General features: G+C 46.5%; 1 protein-coding gene across 1 annotated transcript in view; it reads right to left on the reverse strand.

Annotated features, from left to right (window-relative positions):
* The window catches only part of rps26 (ribosomal protein S26), a gene marked incomplete at both ends in the record, with an annotated part of 37,074 nt that overhangs the window by 14,078 nt on the left and 5,101 nt on the right, over positions 1-17,895 (reverse strand). The window contains 3 exon segments of the mRNA XM_084333492.1: positions 9,547-9,677; positions 9,762-9,869; positions 9,872-9,938. Of these exon segments, the coding sequence (XP_084189618.1) occupies positions 9,547-9,677; positions 9,762-9,869; positions 9,872-9,938 (306 nt within the window).

Here is a 17,895-nt window from a genome sequence, read left to right on the forward strand (position 1 = left end):
GTCCGGTAGAGTACTGTGCTGTCTTCGGGCGTGGTTCTCCTCCTCTTCCTCTTCGTCTTCAGTTAGGTCATCCAGTGCTTGTAGTCTCTGGTTTAGCCTCTCCACAGGATATGCTGCTCCTTCCCGGTTGCTAGGTCTCGCTTGGACCGGTGGGGGGAGGTGGTCTGTGGGGGGTATAGACCTCGTCTGTTGGTCAAGTTCAGGGTTGTTTACTCGGCTAGGGGATGCCGCCCTGGAGGTGTGTCTAGACGAGTTCCTGGAGCCTCTGGCGGAGGGAGAGGGTGTTGTCCGTCTGATCAGCTGTTCTATTAGTTGCGACTGCTGTCTGTCGCGCTCTGCGTCCCGTAGAGCACCAGCAGCTGCTCGCTGGCTGTCTGCTCGGTCTCGGGCCACATTCTCTTCCATCTGAATGCGTCTTATTTCCAGGCGTATGTGCTCTTCTTCGCTCCGTTGCTGTATCTGCAATCGATCGCGTTCACCCTGGAGTCTATCGCGTTCAGTAGAGGCTTTCAGGCTGACGAGGAATGCCTGCTGTAGGGTCCTCTCTGCCTCGCTGGGAGAAGGCGGTTGTATAGGGGAGCCTTCCCTCGGGGTACTCCTTGCGGAGCCTTGGAGCTCTATCTCCACGGTGCTCTCCCCGTCTTCTTCCGTGCCGAGTTCTCTCTCGGTAGCGTTGTATTCCTCCCGGGACTCATCGGGGACTACTTCTTCAGTACTGGCGGGGTGTGAAGTCATGTCTGGTTCCCACTGGTCCCCACCGTGAACTTGGTCAGTTACATTAGAGCCCGTAGGGGCCTCTATGGTCGGGGTAGTCTGGGCGTTGGGGTTAGACATACTTTTACTTTCTAGTTTTACCGCGTTTACTGTTAGTAGAAGACTAGGTTGTTGACTGACAGCGTAAGCCTCTAAGTACTGAGGGAGCCGTCGTTCGCGCTGCGGGCGTTGGTTAGGAGGATCGTTTCGTGGAGTGTTCATCATAGGCCATTTCAATATTAATAACACTATATTAATATTACACTAATTACCATCCGGCTCGAAGGACCAATTGTAACTGAGGGGTACAATTCCCTGACTGTATTACTAGATATGATACTTACTACCACTACCTTTGTACTTAATATTCGGCCACCCAGTACACGGCATAAATATATTATCATGAACACTCTCACGTAGATGAAACGGATCCAACACAAATGTACGAATTAGAAACAGGTCTTTATTTCCTACACAGCGATGGTGTGTAGAATAAGCACTTAATCACTTAATTACATTTATGAATTGAAATAGTATGCACTTTTATGGCAAGGAGTATTCGTCGGTATATCAATAGAGAATGTCCAATCTCTGAAGGCGCAGGTGGTAAATATACGACCTGGAATAGTTAAGGAATAACAGCAATGATACTTTAATGATTATAGGCTGGATACACTAGAGGGGGGTAATCCGGTCGCTTGTAAGCCGACAGGAGTAGGAGGGGGGGGGGGGTAGAATCCAGCTGCCTCGTCCGGCCAAGGGTATCCCAGGTGAACCCACTGTAGTGCCGTTCAATGCGCCGGCGATCCTTGGACCACAGATGAAAGCAGGTGGACTCTTTGTGGGCCGGCTCTCTCCGGTCCACGGGGGAGAGACGTGAAGAGACCTCGTCTTGCAGAGCGTCTCCTCACCTTGCGTCCTCTCCAGGGGGGGGGGTTCCAACACACGGCAGTGTCGGGGGTCTTTATCCATGGAATAATCAAAGTATCCAAAGCATAATCCGTGCCTGGGAAGGCGGGCTGTCGTCGGTAGAATAATCCGGTATACAGGTCCACTCGCTCGTCGGCTCTGGGGCTCCTCGGGTGCAGCTTCACATAGGGTCAACCACCCTGGGTAAGCAGCCAGTTCTCTGCCCGAAACGATGGGGTACTGACTACGGTAGTATTCTCACCGCACGAAGCACTATATATTAACAGACTATTATTAGCTTAATAGACTACGTCCAACTCGACGATATAGTGCCAAATATGACTATTCAAATATTAATATACACGATGTCTCAATACCGATGGTAGGCGAACTTGGCCTTACTCCCACACGTGGCGTCGCGGGGAGGCTTTACGTCTGTGACTCTATTGGAGGGTAAGAAACTGGACTGAAAAGAAAGTCCTACTTTAGTAGCGCAGTATATATACGCACTATGAACAAATAGTCCCATTAGTGGTGCGGTAGCCAAATTCCTACGCGTAACTAGGACTTGTTCGTACATGTCGAGCGGTACGTTTGAACTGGGTCTGAGGGGTATGGCAGCCTGGCACCAAGGTCTCGACCAATAGTAGAATGGAGACTATTATGGGATGTTCAGTAGGCTAGAATGGATATTCAATGCATATTGTACAAGGAATATACAAGGGATATCAGGGAATATTAGAGAATATACAAATACAATTAAATATATATATATAATTAAATATATATATTCGGTTTAATCTGGCCCTTCACAACAGCACCAATTAGCTAATTGGCAGCCCTCACATGCATGCCCCGTGACACAGGAGTGATCAGGCCTGCATGCACAGTGACACAGGAGTGATCAGGCTCCTGGTACATAACAGTATGTGCCTAGAGACAATTATGTCCGGAGTACAGGACGAGTCATACAAGTATGCCATTCTCCTTAAGCACCTCAAGGTAACTAGAGCACACAACATAGCGCTGGCATACTCCAATTCACAAACTCCCTATTCTGACGCCCTGGTTTCCCTCGACGCACGTTACGGACGTACATGGGACTATGTCATTCAGGAGATACGTGAGATTGAACGTCTCCCCCCGGCTAGAGACAACCGAGCCCTGGACGACCTATCCGTCAAGGTACAGTCCCTAGTAGGGATGCTCGGGTCCCAACGAGACCAGGAGATGTACGAGTTGTACGCCAACTCCAACGTGGAGCGCATATTGGAGAAGCTCCCCCCATTCCGCCAAGAATGCTTTCGGCGGCAACGAAACTACCGTGACCCGAATGGCCCAGAACAGTCACTCCTGGACCTTGCTGACTTCCTAGCCAGGGAGGTTAGCAGCCTAATAATTGACACCTTCGCATGGGGTGGCTCGAACATTAAAGAGGGACCGAGGAGGTTTAAAGACCAAAGCAGGCCCATCACCGTGATGCACCAGGCCGAGGCGGTGTCACGGCAGACGAGTCACAACCCCAAGGAGAAATGGAAAATTGCCTGTCAATACTGCGACAGTGAACACTGGCTGTCACAGTGCGACGCATTCAAGAAACTGACCACCGCCGAAGTAAGTCAGTGGATTAAAGATAACCGCTGCTGCTTCCGCTGCGCGCGTGGCCACATGGCAGCAGAATGCCGCCTTAAGAAGAAGTGTGGCAAGTGTGACGGCGCTCACCTCGAAGCACTGCACGAGAGCAACAAGCGCCCACCAGAAGACCAAAGTAGGCCCATCACAGTGATGTACCAGGCCGAGTCGGTGTCACAACAGAAGAGTCACAACCCCCCCGCCAAAGAGGAATGGAAAATGGAGGTTCCAGAATTCAAGATCACATGTAGTTACTGCCACAGCGGACACTGGCTGTCGTGGTGCAGCGCATACAAGAAACTGACCCCCGCCGAAAGGAATCAGTGGGGTGAGGCTAACAAGCAGGACCACGCCGCTTACTGCGAATCACTGCGCGAGGCCCACAAGCGAAGATTAGCTCTACAAAGCAACCCGGGAACAGAAGTGCTCCACATCGACCCAGCGAATCGTGGGAGCCCCAGAGTGCTCCTCAAGGTAGTACGAGTACTCCTCAGCCACGGGGACAAGGTACTCGACACCTACGCCGTCCTCGACGACGGGTCGGAGAAGACACTCCTCCTCGCCTCCGCCACGACCCAGTTGGATCTGCGGGGACCAGAGGAGACCATGACCCTCCGTACCATTCGTCAAGATTTACAGACAATCAAAGGTGAAAACGTCTCGTTCACCATTGCAGCGATCGACCAGCCTGAGAAGCGGTACAGCATCAGCAAGGCGCTCATGAGCTACGACATAGGTTTGTCATGCTACGATTACCCCATCCCACAGCTGATGGAGAAGTACGACCACCTACGCCAACTGCCCATACCGCTCATCAGCGGAGCTACACCGACTCTACTCATTGGCTCCGACCACGCGGACCTCATTGTCCCAACCAAGGCGGCCCACATCGGACCCAAAGGATGCCCAGCCGCGGTTAAGACCCAACTGGGGTGGACGCTCCAGGGCCCCCTCTACGGACCTGCCAGCCAACCAACGTCCACACGCTGCCTTTACACCAAGGTGAGCGACACAGACAACACTCTCCTACAGCACGTTGAGAGGCCATGGACACTAGACGCGCTGCCATTCAAGACCGAACGCAAGATGGTTCGGTCCAAAGAGGACAAGTATGCCATCGCTCTACTAGATCAAAAGACTACGAGAGTCGAGGTCGACGGAGTGTTCAGATACGTAACCCCACTCTTGAGGCGGGACGGGATGCCCACTCGGCATGTGTCTAAGGGAGCGACGCGCCACTGCCTACAGAGCGTATCCACGCCAGAAGAAGCAGAGAGCATCCTAATGAAGCTACGGGCTTCGTTAGCCAACGGTGGATTCGACCTCCGACAGTGGGCCAATAGCGACCCTCAAGTTCTCCGGCACCTCCCTCCAGAGACCAAGGCCGCGAGCAGCGAGACCTGGATGGCGCACACCCCAGGCGAAGCGCAAGAGATGACCCTGGGCCTCGTCTGGCGCTTCAAGACAGACTCGCTTCACTACTGACATACACCTCTGAGGACGGATCAAGAGACGTCCACGACTAGACTGACCACTCGGCGGAGTGTGTACCGAACACTCGCCAGCCAGTACGACCCAATGGGATGTATCCTCCCCTACACCACCCGGGCGAAGATGCTGGTGAGAGAACTGTGGGACAAGGAGCAGGGCTGGGACGACCCCATACCCGAGCACCTGGCTACCACATGGAGAGAATGGGAGGATGAACTTGTCTTACTCCGCGAGGTGGCCATCCCGCGGAGTTACTTCCCCCCTACCGTGCGACTGGAGAAGTGTCAGACAGACCTGCACGTCTTCAGCGACGCCTCAGAAGTGGCGTACGGATCAGTGGCCTACCTGAGGGCTCAAGAAGAGGGAGTTCTGAACTCCAAGCCCCTCAGCTACGCTCCAAGCGATGTAGCTGACATAGAACCCATCACCCCAAACTACCTCTTGATGGGGCGGCCAGACCCTGCCCTTTCTCAGACGGTGTGCGGACAGGACGGGATGAACGGACGGAGAATGTGGAGACACAGCCAAGTACTGACCGACCAGTCTTGGGCCCGCTTCCTCCTACGCTACCTACCCTCCCTTCCAGCCCGTCAGAAGTGGGTTAAAGACAGCGACAACCTGACCGTGGGTACCGTCGTGATGATAATAGACCAGTCACTACCCCGAGCTACGTGGCCAGCCGGCCGTGTGAGCAGAGTGATTACTGGTTCAGATGGGAAGGTCAGAGCGGCAGAAGTCATCGTCCAAGGGTGGACTTACACCAGACCAGTAGCCAAGTTGATAGAGCTTCCTGCGTTCCCTGACCCCCCTGACGACGACGATAACCCACCGACTTTGTAGATCACTTTCAACCCCTCCACAGCCCATTATGGAGAAGTTGACTTGACCCTTAATATTAATCTGTGCCCCACATTTTATTTACTAATTAGGTGCGGACTAATTAGGGGGCGGCTGTTCTGAAGGTCCAGATTAACACTGAAAGTCTGCGTTTATTATTTTGTATAACTTGTATATTGTTTATATATATAAGATATATATCTTTAAGCCATCTGTTTGCATAATAGTATTCTTCGCTCGCCTTATTGGGTCCCATCCTTGACGTTGTAGGCGCCAGAGACGCGCCCCCTAGACATGGTTTCTAGACATGTTCAGACACGTTCAGACAAGCCCAGAGCAAGCGCATTGATTCTGTACAGGTGAATCGGCTGAGCCCCATAGGGATCAGTTTGAATATATATTGTAGACGGTGCAAGCAGCGTGCGGCAGTAACATAACAGGAGAAGTAGTAGAGCGAGAGTGTGATACGTCCGGTACAGTTGTACACAGACCTACAAGCAGTGTATCGTTACAGAGAGCTAATGGCTACTTAGATACGACTATAATATTGTAGAGCCATTATTGGCACAGTATAGTGACTCGTGTAAGCGAAGTAAAGTGGAGAGACTTATAGTTAAACCCAGCGCCGTTTGGATATAACTACTCATTGGAGACCGTCTGCGGGTTAGCTTCCAGTACAAACGAAGCTAGCTAGCTACCATCTATGCCAACGGGCTTTTGGATTAATAGCTATTAACCCTGCCATCGGGCGCTAGGATTACAAGGACCGGTTCCGTACGAGACCCCTTTCTTCCAGCGGCGACAGGATTATCCGACCGGTCTACAGTTCCTCCGGAGCTTGGAGCTCCAGAGGGAAACCATCGTCTCCAGCTACCATTTGCTTTTCCCAGTATCGCCTCGTTTCGTCTCACTCTGTAACCTAGGAACTATTCATTACCGCTGACTTTGATCCACTGACATTCTATTATTAAAGGAGAACCGTGATAACTGATATGTATATTGCTATGACTATTAAAATGCTTATTAACCAGGTATCCCTGTCCCTGCGCAGTCAATTGAGTGTCCGCCATTTTGTCTAACTATACTGTCTGGCTATTAATATTCTTTAGTAGTGGTTTAATCTAAACAATCTTTAATACAATCCGGGTTGTGTAGCCCCTTAGCTACACCGACTATACATGGGTCTAGCTCTGAACGGTCGGCGAGATAACCCGACTATCCTCAGGTCTGCCGCTGATTGAGTTAACGTTGTGACAGCTCCCACTCTGCCTACTTATTGGTTAGTCTGCTGCCTCTCTTGGGAGTGTGGCAGAGTGTGTGGCTCGTCAGCCCAACTCAACTCACCTGGGCATTGGGAGCTGCCTGAGTATAAACATGGCTCAAACTACATTCTGGGCCCTATTCCCCGTACCTGGTTCAACTAAGTCGATCAAGAGTCCCATTATCCAGATTCAGTTAACCCGATGTTTGAAGCCGGGATTTTCCTGTTCCTCGAAGGTGGATTCAGTCTTGTTAACTCGAACCAGACTTGAGACCCAGGATAAGTGCGCGCGGCCGCTTCAGTTGAAAAGCCAGCACGTATCGATAGCAGAGATCCTGATTTTCTAACAGCATTGATTGATTAATTGATTTAAAACTTTATTAACAGATTGCAGTACGGCTCAATAGCCTCGCCGACAAGTTAAATGCATGATCTATAGGCTAATTTTAAGTCCCTCATTACCCCAATCAATCAGATTATATTTCTTTAAACTTGCCTGCTGGCAGTAGGTTTATGGATTGAATAATCAAATGAGATCTTGCTAGCGAAAATAATTAGTTTAACTGTTATACAGAATAAGGATACGGCTCTCTTACCCATTGATTGATGTATGGTGGATCTTTTACTTATCTGCACTGTGGTGTAACGGTTTGTGGTTTTGACTTTCACGCAGACGGCCCAGGTTCGAATCCTAGTCTTTTCCTTCTTTTTGCAATGTAGGAATAATTCAATTTGGTGCACGTTGAGAGCTATATAAAGAATGACATCCTCAATGCATGTAGATTTATAATATTTTAACTTAAAACTAGGCTACTTTTGCGTATAATCATTAATATTATATTCCAAAAAAATTATATTGGAAACGCGCGGTTTCGAACACCGGTCGCCCGGTTGCCAGGATTCAGCACTAGCCGCTGCGCCACTGTGCCAGACGGGATAAATTCATTGTTTATCCATTAATGGACGAGAGACCCGTGTTTAGAATATTTTACTTTTGAATGAAGTTTTATCTCTTTATTCTCAAATGCATTAATGTGACGTCAACGGCTCATTCAATTTCTCAAATCCGTCAAACAGCGCATCTCATCAGACATTTTAATCCCAGTTACAATATCACACAAAAACCACAATCCCCGCATAGACACTTCAATTTTATGCTTGAATGAAACACAATCCGGGCGCTCCGTTAAGCAAATCTACAGCGGAGAATATATGAAACTAATCAGAGCCAAACGGCCGATAGGTTTCATTCATTAAAAATATCCCCGCGGGATTCACATTTGCAATGCGCCGTTATTAAAATAACCACATGCAGCGTGTATCGCGACTCCGAGCGCCGTATATGACGTGCATTATTTTATTTAGGACAAAGTAAATCTATAGGCTCAATATGATTTATTATCAGCATTTAGTTCTATTATTATACATTTCAAAAGCCCCCTCTAGGAAAACGAAGCACAGAAACGTAATTCAGAATGGTATAATGCAGATCCTAGACTGTGAGAATCATTTCAGGAAGCGAGCTGTCATTTCTTTGCGGGGGCGTGGCCATGGTTCATCCGGCTAACTGAAGTTAACCCTGCTCCCGACCAGGCTCAAACTTTTTGATCTGTTGTCATGGTGATTTAGACAATCGAGCGTCGGGGAATGAGAAGGTCCGGCTTAAGTCAGGCTTGACTGGAAATTATCCGGCTAACTCAGTTATCCAGGTACGGGGAACGGGGCCCTGGTCTCTTCTCCATTTCCTCTCACCTCGCACCAGATTATCCACCACCCGTTGATTTCACTTTATCCTACTTGCACCACACTTCACCATTCACTCATCCATACACTGATTCTAACATATACATATGCATTGTTTATTCTGTTGTTGATTTACTCGTATATAGGTTAAAATAAACAATTATATTAATTGGCTTTCACGTGTGGACTCCCTTTTTGTCACAATTGACCTGTTTGTGACAATGTGCATCACGAGTGTAACCCCCATTCTCCACAACCTAACCGCTTGCAGAAGATGCCACGTTGCCATGTCCCGTGACTAAGACGGGGAGGACGTGACCCTCTTTGCGCCGCCCCTGTGCCTCAAATAGATCCGCTATCAGCTCTATCTTTAATCTTTCAAAATGTTCAGTTGCTATCGCTATTAGCTCTATCTTTAATTTTTCAAAATGTTCAGTTGCTATTGCATGCACTCATCTGTGTTTCACTACACACATGAGTGCATGCTTACCAACTGTCCGTCTGCAACACTACTATCACCAACATCTAAGAAGGGAGATCCCCCCTTGAATGAGTTAGGTTTTAGTGAGTTTTTCCTTACCTTCGCGTGGGGTATGTCTGGGAGTGCTTGCATTCTTTAATTTATTTGCATTCATCTAAACATTTTTGGACCTTATGGTGTTCTTGTTCTGTTCTTGACTTATTGTTATGTTTTCTTCTTGACTTGTTTAAAGAAGACCTGTACGGCCCATGGGGACATTAACGTGTGTTGTCGGGCCTTATAAATAAATTTGATTTGATTTGATTTGATTTGCCTCTGAAGTGGCTGGTCCAAAACCGATTTATAATGCAAGCGCGTAGAGCGGGGGTTTCGGTGGGACTTGTGAAGCAAGGTAAAAAGACGGCAACATCACTAGGCCCCCACTAGAACAACAACTTACAATGGGCCTGAAGCGGGGTGGTGGTGTGCGGTCCTTCCTGGCCTCTGTGGGGCGATTCCTCACCACCTTGCTGTGGATGGCACAGTTCACACAGTAGTGTAGCTTCACATATATCTTGGGCAGCACATATGCTGGGGAGGAGGAAACACAGTCCTGTTAAAACCACACACGCAACTCTTATCACATTGCTTCTAATATATCTTACAGCAACTCACAATAAAAAACACTGGCCTCTGTGATGTCCCTCACAGCTGCGGCCTCCACGATGTTCCTGATGACAAACTTCTTGATAGCCTTGTCCTTGGGCACACACCGCGCACATGTGTGCAACGGATAGGCTGGACATGCCCACGTCCCTTCTTGGCACGGCCGTTATTCCTCCTCTTCTTAGTCTGTTGGCAATGGATACAAATGTTGTACCTCAGATGAAGAACAATATAAGTTCTGTTTGACGTTTTCAAACTTTATCATCTAAAGATGGTGAAGAGTGTTGGCCATTCATAGTTAAAGACAGAGGCGTACTTTATTATCTAAAGATTGTAAGTTAATAAGGGTATTGTCTATTCATAGTTGAAGACAGTAGAGGAGTACTTTCTGGTGATGTACCACATTCACACTCCAAGCTATTTGGATTGATTTTAAAACATGAAATACATGGGCTGCAAAACAAATTTAATGGGACTTTTGAAGGGCTCAGTTAACGCAATGTAGCTAAATTGGGCGAGGACACTTATTGCACATTGCATTTACAATGTGCACATTGCACATTACACACTGCTAAAAATTTGCACATTGTTCATTGCACATCACACAACATACTTTTTTGTTTTAACTGTACATAGCCATATTGTTTCATTTGTATAGTATCTACATCCTGTTATCTGCACTGCACACTTTTTAGAACTGTCATCTTTTATTATATTTATATTATTGGAAGCTGCTATAGTCGAGGGACCACAACCAATATAATTGCACTCTTTCTGTAAGGTAGGTACTGAAATATGTGAAAATAAAGGAATCTGAATCTGTCACACCAATTACCTATAGGGAAGACCTTATCCTAGTATTCTGTAATAATCCGTAATTTAACTGCACATTAACCTGACAAATGTCCCTAGTGTTCTTTGTGGCCACCACACCTACTGGGCACTAAAGTCACTTTTATCACACAACATAACTGTTAAGTGCTAACGTTGCCGATATTAATTGCGAAACAAGACGAAAGTCTTTCTCTGGTCTGCATCCCCTTAACAATTGTGTCTATTGATCCATACTGTATTTGTATTGTACCCATTCTGCAATCTGTTCATAAAGTTTTCAATCAATCAATCAATCAATCAATCGATGTTGTCTACCTACCCATGCCATGTTATCAAAGTGTACTGTCTACATAAAACTGGTTTATCTAGACAGGCTGTAGAGTGGTTTTCAAATGACCTGACAGGTAGATCACAGTGTGTACAGTCTGCTGGTTTTTCATCCTCTTTCCTCCCTGTACTTAAGTTAAGGGTGTACCACAAGGTTCCGTACTGGGACCTCTACTGTTCTCTATATGTTAATGATCTTTGTATCAACCTGTCTAATGCTGCTTACCATTTCTATGCTGATGACACGGTAATTTATTGCTCATCTCCCAGTGTTGTGCAAACGATGGAGTTCTTGCAATCTGCCTTTGACATTGTTCAGTCACATCTTTACCCAGTTTAAGCTTGTGTTAGGTACGTTAGCCACGCCCCCCAATGACATAAATGATAATGAAAATGTTCAAGTATTGTAGTGTGATGAGCAGACACCGGTAGTTGCGTACATGGGACGTATAGGATACTTTCGCTCAACTACTTTCTTTCAACTACTCACACTCACCATCGTGGATAGAAGGGTTGAAAAGAGCGAGCAGGAGCGTCACACGTCCAGTTGTTGGCACTGGTAGATCTCTGTATCTGTCCATTTTGTGCAATATACTGGATTATATGTTGTACAGATTGTATCCATAAGAGTAAAGCGAATTAGTTAATTACTATATATACCACGTCACGTTTGTAATTTGCCCAACGGTCCACTAGATGTCAACATTTTCTCGTCTATGATGTCAGCGTTCTCCGTGTGCCCCTTGGTAAGTGTGCAGCCAGCATCACATGCAATGCGATATGCATTAACATTAACCCTGATGAATTCAGTTTGGCACTTTGGACTGGCTTCCCGTGCCAACAATATGCAGCGTTTAATGTTAATACATTAGACAGATTTGTTCGTAATGTTCCTTGCTAACTCTCCTCTATAGCCAACTCCTTCCATGCGGCTCATGATGTATCACTCACACAATAATATCCTGCAAGGGGCCAAAGGCTGGAGAAGATGTTTGGGGTGCAACCGTGCAAAAGGTATTGAAAGGCTGCTGGCACAGATGCCACGATAGCTCTGGTTCTGGAAGTGATTAGCCTACAGAGTAAACTGGGTGAGTATTGCAGAAGAGAAGAGATGTGGGTGGGAGCACAAGCCAGGACTGTGTGTGTGTGTGTGTGTGTGTGTGTGAGTGTGAGAGAGCTGAGAGAGAGCATGTGCGTCTAGGGAGAGAGAGGGCATGTGTGTCTAGGGAGAGAGTGAGCATGTGTGTCAAGGGAGAAGGATTGGGGCGGTTCTGTTATGCAAGCGGTGAGTATGCATGCAGATTGGAAGATGTGTGGCTCCTGTGGTTTGCTGTCCCCTCTGTCACTGCTTTAAAACACAGTTGCCAAGGGAAATGTCTTCTTTACCGGCTTCGGCTGCCAGATGCCAAGGGTAATAGACCCATTTCACAGTGGCCATTTTGACGTGTCATCGCAGGGTAAACACAGATGAAGAGTTAGGTTTCATCTGTTTTCAGGCCTATTTCCCCAGTCAGCTGCAGGATATTTCCTCAGTTCCCTACCTGGTCATTTCATATTAATTGCTTATGAATTTCCAAGTGACCAAAACTAAGCGGTAATGATTATTAATGGACAACTATTGTCTAAAGTGTGTTTTGTCATACAATTGTAGTCTATGAACAAACAACATCTAATCCCTGTTTATTCCCATAGGTGTTTTCCCCCAAAATGGGCGTGGTGTGACCAAATTAGAGGCGTGTCCATCAATATTCAGTGCGATTGACATATTCTCGGTCTGATGTATGGATAGGACTGATGAAGGACTCTGTAATGGAGAGGTACTGTATGCAATCACATGCACACACACACACACATGTACGCACACAGATACATACATATGCAGACACACACATGCTTACAGATACACACATGACACACTTATACACGCACATGTGCATGCACATACATTCTTCGTGGGCAGGGATCCCCTATGCAGTGAATAAGAGTCACTGCTGTATGAGCATCTATTGACACTTTTCATTGTCAAAGGAACTTGAGGAAACTATATGAATGTTCAGAGATGGGTTCTTGGTTCCTTTTCCAAACTTCAAGACCCATGAACAACATAAAGCAACAGTTGCACCACCTGTGTCATGTGGCATACAACGTAGTAAGCAAAAAAAAATTATATTTTGTTCGCGCTGGGATTTAAATGATGAACTTTCAACCCCCAGCTAGCTGCCTGTTTACGGATGTGGCGACACGTTTCTCACAACGGAGAGCACTGCTAGCTCCGCCCCCGACGGGAACTCAGGTTCAGTAGCACCTCCTGAGCGTCCCTGAAATGTAGTTCTGAGAACCTCACATAGAACCTCCCCGTTTACCATGGAAACAATTTTGGAACCAGTGAGCTCGGTTTGACAGCGTGGGTTGACATGGCAAGTTCTGACGGTGGAAAAGGGCCAAATGAAATATACTGTAGGGAAGTAGCAATCTCTACAGTCATATCACACTCCTCCTCACAATGTCGATAATATCAGGTTTGGAGACACTTACAAATTCCCTAGGTGCCATATTTAAAGTGTGTGTGTAGGATGTGTGAGGAGGAAAAGGTGTGCGTGTGTGTCTGTGTGAACATGGGTAGCCGAGTGTGTCTGTGAGAGTGACACAGGAATGTGTCATAGTTCCTGCAAGCCACTCGGCTCCTAAACTGCAGCAAATAAACATTCCTGTGCTGCTGTGTCAGTGTTGAGCCCTTGCCCACTGTCGCTGTAAAAATACAGCTTGTAATTAAAACCAAAAAACCAAGAACTTTTCCCCCTTTGTCTAAAAAAACCCAGAATTGACTGAATTATATAGACAATGGTCCCACTGATATGGGATTTTCCTAGCGCAGCGTGTTCACTAAAGGGTGATGTATTGTGAGTCTGTCGAGGGTCGGCAGATATACTGTACTATCAGATTGTAATTAATTCCCTGCGTTCATTGCGTGTACAAGGGATTTGACTTGTGGTTCGTGCCGAGACACATGTCAACAAGTCACAAAATTATACATTACATACAGTACTGTATATAGCACAGGACATGTAAACACATACCATATAAGCCAAGTAAAACACGGTAATACAGACCTAGTAAATGAACAAACTGCCCAAAAACATCAGGGAAGCCAACTCGTTAAAATATCTTCAAAAGACAGCTTAAATCTCTTATATCTTTGCTCAGGCATTTAAAGGAACACTCCAACATTTTGGGAAATTAGCTTATTTGCCATCTACCCTGGAGTTAGACAAGAAGATACATACCTTTTTCTTCTCTGTGCATGCAGTAGGAGTAGGAAGACGCGGACCGTTAGCCTAGCTTAGCGTCAGTCACTGGAAGTAGGTTCCTCCATTAGCCTAGTTCCCAATGTCTTCCTACTCCTACTGCATGCACAGAGAAGAAAAAGGTATGTATATTCTTGTCTAACTCCGGATTCCCAAAATGTTGGAGTGTTAAGATACATACCTTTTTCTTCTCTGTGCATGCATAGGAGTAGGAAGACGTGCACCGTTAGCATAGCTTAGCGTCAGTCAGTAGGTTCCTCCATTAGCCTAGTTCCCAACGTCTTCCTACTCCTAATGCATGCACATTGCACAGAGAAGAAAAGGGTATGTATCTTCTTGTCTAACTCAAGGGTAGATGGCAAATAAGCTAATTTCCCAAAATGTTGGAGTGTTCCTTTAAGATTATGTTTTTGGTAGATTTTTATTGGCTTTATTGGACAAGTCCGGTAGAGAGGAAGAACGGGAGGAGATATGGGGGAAGACATGCGGCAAAGGTTGCCGGGTCCGGGAGTCGAACTCGGGACGGCCGCGTTGCACCACAGTGCGTTACGTGGTGCGCCACCCTGGTGCCCCTGCTCAGGCGTTTAAATGAGATATTGGGGAGGTCAACTCTTTAAATGTTAATATTTTGGATAATTTTAATGCAGTTAATATTTTTGATAATTTGAATGTTTCTGAATTAATTGATACGTTGATACGTGCAACATTATAAGATAATATAGAAGACAATCAGCTGCACTATTTCATTCTGCCTATTGTTATGCACTTCCTGTCAAATTCATGTGTCAGTTCTATGCTAATTTTATCTTACAACAACCTCTTATGCACTGTGCCGCCTAGACTCATTACATCAGCACTGTGATTATTGTATTGTAAATGAGGGCTTTTTTTATAAAAAGTGTATTGCACTATTGCATTATTTTACTCTTGTCTATTCTATTTGACCCTTTTGTCATTATGTATTGTCAGATTTATCCTAGTATCATAATCAAACGTAAACAAAGAGGCCTATTAACTCATTCAGCGCCAGCGATTACCCTCATCCCTGTAGGCAATGGGCCACGCTAAAAGATAGGCATTTTAACCGTGCGTCACGATGTTTGCAAAGCTATATCTATATTCTATATTATAGCTATGGAGACAATACTATGGGTCATTTGACAGTCACTATCTCTCGTCCAACATGTAAAAAAGAGTAAATTCTTTCATGTATACGTTCGCATGTTATCCCGTGGTGAATATTGTATAGTTTCAGAGTGATCCGGGCTAATTCCTGGAAGCTGAGTTATGGAGCGCTGTGTGCATTTTGCGAAAGTCGTTTGCGTTTCTCGCCTGGACACGATATTATTTCAAAATCAAAGGTATATAATAGGTATTATGTTTCATCATGAAGGCATCAAAGGGGGGGGTCGTTTTGTGATGCTCTGATCGTCAGCAGCGGCATACGTTTTGAATACTACATACGTTGATCGTTGCGATCGATGTGAAATCATTGTTGGATCAAAGTAGGATTGATGTCATACAGTCCTTACCATTGATAGGAGGTATTGCAAAAAGAATATTCCAATTGTCTGATCGCGATTTCCAGTATTGATGTCCATCGGGTCCCTGACATGAAATGGCACAAAATATGCATCAAGTGTGCTGAAGGCATTCCAAGGTGCTCGGATGAAGTGTTTCACTTGCCTGGGTCCAAATTCTCCGCCCGGACCATATAAAGTGTAACACACAGTGTGAAATAAGGTTTCAAAGGGTAGGCGATACTGCCACCTAGCAGGATTCGGCCGGCATTGCACTCTCAGGGTCTCAGAATGAGTTCCAATGATAACACAGAGGGCCGTGAGAGTGTATTTGTTATTGGCACTTAACCGCTGGCGGGCAATAACGAGTATATATGTTATTGGCGCAGAAAGTGTTAAGATGTTAGATCCTAATATGAAAAACGATGTGATTTAATGTTCTATGCCTTACCTCGACTCTGTCTATTTTGCTGCTATCTATTTTTTTTAATCCACTTTTTCTCCTTATTTTTCTCCCATCCCAATTTCGTGTTTCCAATTCTCCCCTCCCCTGTCTTGAACGTTGCTCGACTATGCCCCCCACTGGTCGGTTGTAGGGAGGATAGAAGCCTTGCATCACGTGTCCCCTCCGCGTCCTATTTTTCTACAACGGAGTTCGGCGATTTGCGAATCTGATTGGCCACTGACGTTTCTGGTCATGTGACATGTGCACCCAATAGCGTGACGAGCTGTGTCTTTGCCCATTTCCGCGGCGAACAGCCTGCAAAGCACCTGGCGTTCTATCGCCACAAACTCTAACCTTAACCAACTTCGAAAGAGTGCCTAAGCTTAACCGTCGGAATCAGGGCAGGCGTTCTATCGCCATGCTCTAAGACAAACTCTAACCTTAACCGACTTCGAACGAGCGCCTAAGCCTAACCAGTGTAGAAACTTGCGGTCCCACGATTGGGCGTACGCGTCACATGACCAGAAATGACACTGGCCAATCAGATTCGCAAATCGCCGAACTCCGTTGTAGAAAAATAACAGGCGTCCCCTCCGGTACACGAGGAGGCAGCCTGTCACATCTTTTCACCTGCCAGCGCGGACTCTCATTGGCGAGGTGTAACGTGTGGGAGGCTCACACTATCCCCGCTATTTCCTGTCTCTGCTGTGCAGGCGTCCCCCAACCGACCTGTAGGAGTCGCTGTCCACAACGTCCAGATTACCACCCATCGACTTCCACCCGCTGGCTCTGCCAATTGAGCCAGTATGACGGCCGGCCCAAGCCGGAGGCAATGCTGACACCCGGATTCGAGACCGGAGTCTCTTGCATTGGTGACGAGCGCAATCTCTGCTGCGCCACCCAGCCGCCCGCTGCTGCTATCTATTTTATACTTATTTTATGTCTGCATTTATTGTAAATTCTTTTAAAATTTTATGCCAATTCTGTGCTCATTTTATGCCTGTCTTTTTTCTTTTACTGCTGTGAAGCACATTGAGCTGACATTTTTGTATGAAAGGTGCTATACAAATAAAGTTTATTATTATTAAATCAAAATAAAAGACAAAATTATACACAGATATTCAACAGTAGGTAGATTTGCATACATAGACATATTTGGATTAGCATACAGAGTCACAGATGTGCTGAAATGCATTGCAGTTCGTCAAACACGTCCATAATTTCTACTTGACTCGTCTGCTTCTTCGTTCTCGATGATTACTTAACCCTTTCACTACCACACTACAGAAGGTTAACCTTTCACTACCACACTACAGACGGTTAACCGTCTGTAGTGTGGTAGTGAAAGGGTTAACCTTCTGTGGTGTGGTAGTGAAAGGGTTAACCTTCTGTGGTGTGGTAGTGAAAGGGTTACCCCTTTGTCGTGTGGCAGTGAAAGGGTTAACCTTCTGTATTGTCGCAGTGAAAGGGTTAACCATTTGGTAGTGTGGTAGTGAAAGGGTCAAGTGGGGCCCTTCGCCCCCGCCGACAAGTGAAATGACGCGGATGCTTATGTTGTGTCACCACAGCGGGCGTTCGTATTTCACGAAGAACTCGGGGTCGAACCGTCGCCAAGTCGTACCCGTTCACGTACCATGTCAGATGTCTGTAAACATGTTCTGTTGCGACCCCCCCCCCCCCCCCCCCCAACCCCAAGTCTTGCCTTGTCATTA

The sequence above is a fragment of the Notolepis coatsorum genome, assembly GCF_963971535.1.
Source record: "Notolepis coatsorum genome assembly, chromosome: 17".
Taxonomy (NCBI): Eukaryota; Metazoa; Chordata; class Actinopteri; order Aulopiformes; family Paralepididae; genus Notolepis; species Notolepis coatsorum.